Below are 8,970 nucleotides of genomic sequence, written 5' to 3' on the forward strand. Positions count from 1 at the left end.
CAGATTACTTGTAATCAGTTATTACCCAGCTCATATATACTGTAACATCCATACTAGCCTTTCACCTGCATAGGAAAATGGAGTGGAGGTGGATACAGAGAATAAAAAGTATAATGAATACATTTATTACAATAACTTCATGTACAAAATGCACATTCTTGTTTTGTTCTGCGGCACAGGGCACAGTTAGAGGAGCGACTCACAGAGTATGTCAAGGACACACTCAGTTACATTGAGACCGTAAGGGACTTCTGTGACCAAGAACCGACATGGACCTCTGAGAGAAAGGCAGAGCGTGATAAGTTGAGAGGCATCAGTGAAAATCAGCAGGAGAAGGAGGAGAAGAAGAAGAAGGAGGAGCTCAGCGCCGTCCTCAAAGACACATTAGAGGGTCTGAAGAAACTTGAGCCGTTCCTGGATGCAGTGGAGAAGCTAGCAGTGACCTCGAGCCGTGCACATTCTTGTTTTGTTCTGCGGCACAGGGCACAGTTAGAGGAGCGACTCACAGAGTATGTCAAGGACACACTCAGTTACATTGAGACCGTAAGGGACTTCTGTGACCAAGAACCGACATGGACCTCTGAGAGAAAGGCAGAGCGTGATAAGTTGAGAGGCATCAGTGAAAATCAGCAGGAGAAGGAGGAGAAGAAGAAGGAGGAGCTCAGCGCCGTCCTCAAAGACACATTAGAGGGTCTGAAGAAACTTTAGCCGTTCCTGGATGCAGTGGAGAAGCTAGCAGTGACCTCGAGCCGTGTCTTTAATGAACAGATCTTCCTGCTGCAGGGAGAGAGCCCTGAAAGAGTGCAGTCAGTCATCAAAGATGCCAGAAGAGATGCTCCTCTCCTCATCCACTTCAAACGAAATGCAGAAAGCTTCTTCCAGCCTCTACTCCAAAATGTGAATATCCTGGTCTTTCAGCTAAACAGCTACTACGTACTCAAAACAGAGGAACTTTGTAGCAGAATAAGACGAAAGTGAGTCCTGAAATTCCTGTTAAAAGAAAGAGTTTGCTCAAAAGTCACAATTCTGCCATCATTTAATCACCTTCATGTCAATTTAAGCTCATATGACTTTCTTTTATCCTGCTTGTTTCTCTGTAGTTTTTTTTTTGCGATGAAAAGACATGGGACCGGCATTTTTAAACATTGTGGGTTGAATTCACTATAGAGTTACGCCAATTTAACACATGCTATCTCAGCGCAAGAGCCCACGTAATTTTCACAAACCAGCTGCAATCCATCTGAACTCTTTCCCCGCCAAACACTGAATCTTCCGGGTTTCCGTGTTCTCGCTGTTATTCGTTCAGGGGGCGCTATTACGCATCTTCTGAATGAGTCTAGAATGTCCCGAATCCGATCAAAAACACAGGCGAGGAAGACGCAGAAACGAGCAATCTCGTATGTATGCCTATATGCATATGAAAAATAATGCGATCATCAACAATAAACAGCATATAAATGAAAACTGCCTAAATTTACAGAGTGAAATATCGATCCAGGAGGTGGCAAAGGTCTGTAAGCTTTTGGAGTGCTAATGGAAGTGATCTACTGCATCTATGCTTCGATAATAGTACTGAATATGATCCAGATGTAGTATTAGATAAAAACGTGATTTTCTCAGCTTTTTGCTCAAAATGTTGCTGAATTTTTCTATGAAATGTACCGTCGATAAAAAATATGCTTGAAGTTAGAATAAAACTACTGTTTTGTTTAAAAGTAGAAGCTCTCTTCTTTATTTTGATGTATTGCATGTTCAGATATTCATACAAGAAAATATTCTGGGGGGCCTTGAATTTTAGTGAAAATCATCATGTCTGGCAACTCAAAAACGCTGGTGGGGAAAGAGTTAAGCAAGTGCCAAATACATTGGAATAGCACTGTGTCATGAGTATTTCATTGACAAAGTGTGTATTTAATGGAGTCGTTCAGTACAGCAGTATGCTGCTCACAGGGTAGACTTTTCAAATCATTTGATTCAGATCGCGACTTCAAATCATGTATCGCAAATCATTTGATTTGAATCATTCAATTTGCAAAATGATTCACGATCGAAATCAAATGATTCGCGATACGTGATTTGAAGTCCCAATCTGAAATTTTGCGACGCAATGGTTTATTGATTCAGAGTTTTGAAAAGCTCAGTTTCACCCATCACTATGTGCTTTTTAAATTGATTACAAGCGATGTTGAAATTGGAAAATGAATGCCATTTTAATGGTATCTGGTTCTTAAGCATGTCTTAAGGCACCATATTGAATGAACACAAATTTTTTGAGAGCTATGATGACGGGTAAGATTTTACAACTTAAAATTTGGCCTGTTTCTTATAGCCAAAGCAGCTTCAGATTTTTACTGAATACCATAATTAGATCTACACTAAAATTTATAAAAGTTTTTTTCTCTTCATGTTTTCTCAACAGTTCAGTTGAGTGTGCAGACATCTATAAGTAAGTACTGTATATATGTTTCTCATTCAAGTTTGAGATGAAAAACGACAATAATTACACTGAAATTCTTTACAGATATAAAATGGGTCAACCTTCAGTGCAGCTCATTTTGAACGCAAGCGAGAACGCCATGAATCAAATGCTTCATCATTTGGACCAGTTGCGTGAAATCAGGTGAGACCTCAAGCTTAGCCATTTTTAAATCGAATGGTTTGGTGAAAAGTAGCAGAGAGGTGGATTGTGAACTATATGGGACCCTGGAGCACAAAACCAGTCATAAGGGTCAGTTTTTAGAAATTGAGATGTATGCATCATCTGAAAACTGAACAAATAAGCTTTCCATTGATGTATGGTTTGTTAGGATCGGACAATATTTGGCTGAAATACAACTATTTGAAAATCTGGAATCTGAGGGTGCAAAAAAATCGAAATATTGAGAAAATCATCTTTAAAGTTGTTCAGATGAAGTTCTTAGCAATGCATATTACTAATCAAACATTAAGTTTTGATATATTTACAGTAGGACATTTACAAAAATATTTTCATGGAACATGATCTTTACTTAATATCCTAATGATTTTTGGCATAAAAGAAAAATGGATAATTTTGACCCATACAATGTATTGTTGGCTAAATATACCTGTGCTACTTATGACTGCGTTTGTTCTCCAGGGTCACATATGATCAACTCGGTCTTCTTTCTCCTCGTCCAGGATGAACCAAGACACCCGGCTGGCGTTCCTCTTTCAGGAAAACGCTCAGAAATTCATTGATGTGTTTGGTGAACATCGCTCTAAAATGTGGCAGTTCCTGTCACATCTGGAGGAGACGGCTGATAAGCTGGACTCGATGAAGAAGGGGGCCAGTATATCCACTGTGGCTGGTAGTTCAGTGGGGATTCTAGGGGGTGCCTTGTCTCTTATTGGAATCGTTTTTGCCCTGTTCACTGGAGGAGCATCATTGTTTGTCACTGCGGCAGGGGCCGGTCTGGGGGGCATTAGTGCAGTCAATTCTATTGTAACAGGGATCACTGAAACAAAGGTCAACCAACACCAGGAGCGCAATGCACAAAGTTATTTAAAGAGTTACAAGGATGATATGATAAAGATTGAAGACTGTTTGAAAGAAGCGGCCAACAGTGAAGGACCTTTAGTGAAGCCTAGTGCAGTTACTAAGACCATTTTAACCAATATTGGAGAAGGGTTAAAAGAGTCCCTGAATGTGGTGGATGCAGCTGCAGCTATTAGAGTGCATAAAAGTGAAAACGTAACTGCAGCAGCAACCAAGATTGCAATGCGGGAATTAGATACGGCCAGTGACGTACCACAGGTGGCTATACAACTGTCTGGGACAAGGCAGCTGGCAACGACTGTAAAGGTTGTTAAAGGTATATCTAGCGTAGTAAATTTATTCTATAGCTATTTAATTGCCGAAGAAAGTAAAAGTCTTGCAAAAGGGAGTGAGAGTGAGGTCTCTAAGCTCATCCGCTCCAGGGCAGCTCTGTGGAAATCTGAGCTGGAGGCCTGGGAGAAAATGCACAAGTCCTTAAGCATAGGAATAAAGACGATTAGCGAGAGCAAGCATACTTTGAAGAAACAATTTCTTCCTTAGTTCCATCATGACAACTCTCTGGAGATTTTAGCATGGTAATGGATATGACAATGTTAATATCGATACGGAGCTGTGAGCATTTAAGACATACTGCTGCTGCACAAATAGCATATAAAATAACTGCTTGCTGCTGCTGTTATATGAACACGACATGCAAAGTAATTACTCTCTCGAATAACCTGCGAGAAATTCAAAGGGCGTCACCCAGTCTTGAGCTTGGCCCACCCTAAGTAAAAGTCAACCAATCACATAACCGTCGTTAAATTTCTGCATCCTTTGACAAATCACAAAAGTTGCATTCTCTTCTTATTCTTCATTAAAGTATATGTTAAATCATCAGCCACAAAAAGCTCTACACTTCATTACGAATGTTGCTTCACCTATTTTTGCTTTTTTTGTATATTCATTTATTTTATTCAGATGATTTCTTGTTTTTGTGTAATCGTATTTTTGGATATACACACATATCATAACAATGTTCAACTCTCATCACTTTGCACTTGTTCCCACAGAATTGGTGTCTTAAATGATTGGGTCCATTACATCAATATAAATAGGCTACTCAATCATTTTTTGACTGTGGAAATAAGAAAAAATAAAAGATTTGTCTGAATATGTCTCTCCCTGTATTCTATTCAAAAGTTAATTCTGTTTGCTGTTTGTACCACTGGAGTTCACACTCTTACCAAGTTGTACAAACAAAATAAAAAAGTGTGGAGTGTACAATTGCATGATTTGTTCATTTTTTTTATTATAATATGCTTATTCCACTTTACAAATGTGTATATTCCTGGTGCAAGAATTCCATTCTTTGATCACAGAATAGTGTGTTAAATAACACAAATAAAATGTACTTTTCTTCACTGGCTGTACAAATGTATACATGGATGTTTGGTCCTATAGACAAACAAAACCATTCTTCAAATAATCAAAAATGTAGACAAAACGAGCAAAGGGCGCAACTTGCAGCGCAACTGACCGAGCTTACTCAATAAATAAATAAATAATCAATGACTAACTACACAATCAATCTCTTGTTTACATCATGCTTCTCTCTCTCGTTATAATAAGTAGAAAAATTAGTTACAAAAATTAGTTCAGAGCGGATTCTCACCTCTGATTGGCCAGTTCTTTCAACAGAGATGCCTGTGATTGGCTACTCTCTACGCTGCAAAAACACACGGGAGAGTTTAAAAACACACACACACACACGCACGCACGCACGCGCGCGCGCACAGGCACACACTCTCTCTCACACACACACACACACTCTCTCACACACACACACACACACACACACACACACTCTCACACACACAGACACACACTCTCTCTCACACACAAAAAGTGGTCTAGTTTTCAGTGGAAAAGACAAAAATAATACTGTTTACAAATATGAAGAGGACTGTTGAACGTGCTAGAGCTAGAACGTGTATATACAATAAGATTTTTAGGAGTATGGTTTGACAGTAGATTAACCTGGAGAGAGCATGTAGAAAAGATGGAGGGAAGATGTAAGCGAGTAGTTAATGTGATGAGGGGTATTTCTGGCCAGGAATGGGGAGCAGATAGATTGGCTTTAAAAACTATATATATATCCATGATAAGAGCTATAATAGATTATGGTTGTTTAGTATATGGATCTGCAAATAAATCTAATTTAATTAAATTTTTAGGAGTAAAGGATATATCATGGGTAAAGATCAGGGATGGGCTGGTGACTGAATCCCAGTCAAGTCCGGAAGCTTGGATTGGATAGGAGGGATGATTTTAATCTTGCATTCCATTGTAAAATTTGGTATGTTTAAATGATGGGAATAACACAAGGGTAAATGTGGCAACAGGTAAAGAGTCTGTGCTTGATTTAACAATGTGTCTGACGCAGTTGCAGGGAGTGCTGAATGGGAAATAATGAGACAAGACACTATTGGGAGTGATCACTAGAGCTATAATAGATTATGGTTGTTTAGTATATGGATCTGAAAATAAATCTAATTTAATTAAATTGGATAGAATTCAGTCTCAAGCTCTAAGAATTAGTTGTGGAGCGTTTCTAACTTCTCCAGTTTCAGCTCTTCGAGTAGAGATGGGAGAAATGCCATTACAGATAAGAAGACAACAGTTAATAGTATCCTATTGGGCAAATTTAAGAGGTCAGAGTGAAAATCACCCTACAAAGAAAGTGTTAAGACCTAGTTGGGAACACGAGAAAAAAGAGTGTAATAGGCAGTATTTGGGAAGAACTGGGTTGAACAAGAAGGTATAAGTGTTGTTTTAGTTTGTTTGTTTTGGGTGTTTGTGTGTGGGTTGGTAGGTTAATCAGGAGATTGTAGACAGAGTGTCAATGGTCCATTTGAGAGATAGGTGGCGGTAATGCACTTATAAGTCTGCGATCCGCCGTAAAGAAGAAGAAGAAGAAGAAGAAGCTCGATTAATGGCACGTCATTACGTCACCACGTGACGCCATCCGACGTCCCCTCCGGAATCTCACGCAGAAACATAATTCATGTTCGCCATCATACAGTTTTGGGGGTTTCATTTTTAATTTAACGTTACTGAAAGTTGCCATACGTATATACAGGCCTATATATATATATATGACTATTTTTAAGGTTTCAAATAAGTTTTGGGAGAATAAATTGTCAAAAAGTGGGTGAAATAATGTTGCATTGTCATTCAGTGAAGCACTTACAGTAATGTAAAATCTCACGTAAGTAATATTTGGGGTAAAATGAATCATAACGTTTATATTTATCACAATATGCGCGCAAATATGAAATATTATCGCCGATCTGTGAGACCGCTCTTCTTCTGCGAGTGTGTGTGAGACGTCTCGAGCGTCAGGCGCCTCCTAGCGGAGCGGAGGACAACACCACCAGCGCCAGACACACTTATCTTCATATTATAGTTTACTCAAATAAAATTAATGGTAGACAAATGTACTTATACATTATAATTATAATTTATATAATAATATATAACAAATTTTAACTTTATACTTTATCCAATATATTTACTCAAACTTTATAAATATGTATCTTAAAAAATTGCAGTATTCCTGTTGTGTAAAATGCTTTGAATTCATTAATAAATGTTAGGAATTCTGAGAATAATTCATAAACCAATATAAGGTATATGCATTATTTCTGAATACATTTTATTTTATTTATCATTATGGAGGAATTGAAGACTTTCACTCTTAAAAACAAACACTTTAAGAACATTATAGGATTCATGTGGTGTATATTACAGTTTATATAATTATGTTTTATATATATATTTACAGATGTGACCCTGCAGCACAAAAGCAGTGTTGAGTCGCTGGGGGATATTTGTAGCAATAGCCAACAATACATTGTATGGGTCACAATTATACATTTCTCTTTTATGCCAAAAATCATTAGGATATTAAGTAAAGATCATGTTCCATGAAGATATTTTGTAAATGTCCTACCGTAAATATATCAAAACTTAATGTTTGATTAGTAATATGCATTGCTAAGAACTTCATTTGAACAACTTTAAAGATGATTTTCTCAATATTTAGATTTTTTTGCACCCTCAGATTCCAGATTTTCAAATATTGTCCGATCCTAACATATCTAAATTTTAAAAAATTGATCCTTGTGACTTGTATTGTGGTCCAGGGTCATATATATATATATATATATATATATATATATATATAATAAAAATGTAATCTAATAATTGCTACTACACTTAGCTCCAGATGTGATTTTAAGGGTTTTCCTCTGCGCAGATCTGCGTTCTTCGTCTTCTGCTCGGAGTACCGGCCGACGGTGAAGAGCGAGACCCCAGGTCTGTCCATCGGTGAGACCGCCAAGAAGCTGGGAGAGATGTGGTCGAAGCAGAGCATCGCAGACCGCGTGCCGTTCGAGCAGAAAGCCCTCAAACTGCGTGAGAAATACGAGAAGGTGAGCCGCGGATTCACAATCATGTTTATTTAATGTTGTGGGCGTGGTCTGAGTGCTCTGTGATTGGCAGGAGGTGACGGCGTACCGCGCAGGGGGCGGAGCCTCTAAGAAGGGGCCGGGCAGACCGACGGGCTCGACTAAAAAAGCCCAGGCTGACGATGATGATGACGACGACGATGATGATGAAGAGGAGGACGAGGAAGATGAGGAGGAGGAGGATGATGATGATGAGTAGAGTGTGTTTGTGTGTGATGCAGCTTCACTGATGTGAGACGGGCGAAGGGTTTTCTTCAGTTTTCTTTATGGACATGTTTAACGACTCCAGCAATAACGCAAGTGTTCTGTTCTGTTGTTTGTTTGGGTATTTTTTTTTTTTTTTTAGATTTCTTCTTATTTTTGTACACGTTTAGCTGTTGCTTCAATAAAGTGTAGAGGTGCTTTTTTTATAATAAATTTTTAAAAGTTCAGATATTGTGCATTTGCTGTGGTCTTTCTGATTTAACTGAACGTTTGATGGTTTTACTGTATATTACAAGAGGAAATAAATTGCATTTCAAAAATAATTTGGCCTCCATCCAAGAGTTTTCAACAGAAATGCATTATTCTTCAGGCTGTCTGACAGTTTCTACCTAATCTGATGATCTGTGACATTTTATATAGTAATACAAGTGTGTGTGTATATATATATTAGGGCTGCCAGTCGATTACAAATTTTAATCCAATTAATCGCAAACTAAATCTGGCTGTGAAAATACCCCCAAAAGTTCATTTAAAGCTATTGTGTTAAATGTTTAGGCTACAGCGGCTTAACATAAACTATGGAACATAAAAGAAGATATTTTGAGAAACATCTCAGTATTTTTTGTTCATGCAGTGAATAGTGACCAAAACTGCTTTGAAACGAGGGTGAGTAAATGACAGAATTTACTTATTTCTGGTGAACTGACCCTTTAATCCCTTTAATTATACTGTTTTTTA

At 38.1% G+C, this 8,970-nt stretch overlaps 2 protein-coding genes across 2 annotated transcripts; both read left to right on the forward strand.

Moving 5' to 3' along the window:
• Positions 1-418: 418 nt before the first annotated feature.
• LOC107567113 (uncharacterized) lies at positions 419-4,583 on the forward strand. Its single transcript, XM_016252732.1, has 7 exons — positions 419-423; positions 483-691; positions 725-974; positions 2,420-2,446; positions 2,522-2,620; positions 3,160-3,833; positions 4,570-4,583. The coding sequence occupies exons 1-7, from the start codon at positions 419-421 to the stop codon at positions 4,581-4,583; spliced, it is 1,278 nt and encodes a 425-aa protein (XP_016108218.1).
• Positions 4,584-5,868: 1,285 nt separating this feature from the next.
• On the forward strand, positions 5,869-8,459 carry hmgb2b (high mobility group box 2b). The gene is made up of 3 exons (XM_016252733.1): positions 5,869-5,885; positions 7,818-7,992; positions 8,063-8,459. Exons 1-3 carry the CDS (start codon positions 5,869-5,871, stop codon positions 8,225-8,227), a joined length of 357 nt encoding a protein of 118 aa, XP_016108219.1. The 3' UTR covers positions 8,228-8,459.
• Positions 8,460-8,970: the final 511 nt, after the last annotated feature.

The sequence above is a fragment of the Sinocyclocheilus grahami genome, unplaced genomic scaffold (genome assembly GCF_001515645.1).
Source record: "Sinocyclocheilus grahami isolate Dianchi unplaced genomic scaffold, SAMN03320097.WGS_v1.1 scaffold1129.1, whole genome shotgun sequence".
Lineage (NCBI taxonomy): Eukaryota > Metazoa > Chordata > Actinopteri > Cypriniformes > Cyprinidae > Sinocyclocheilus > Sinocyclocheilus grahami.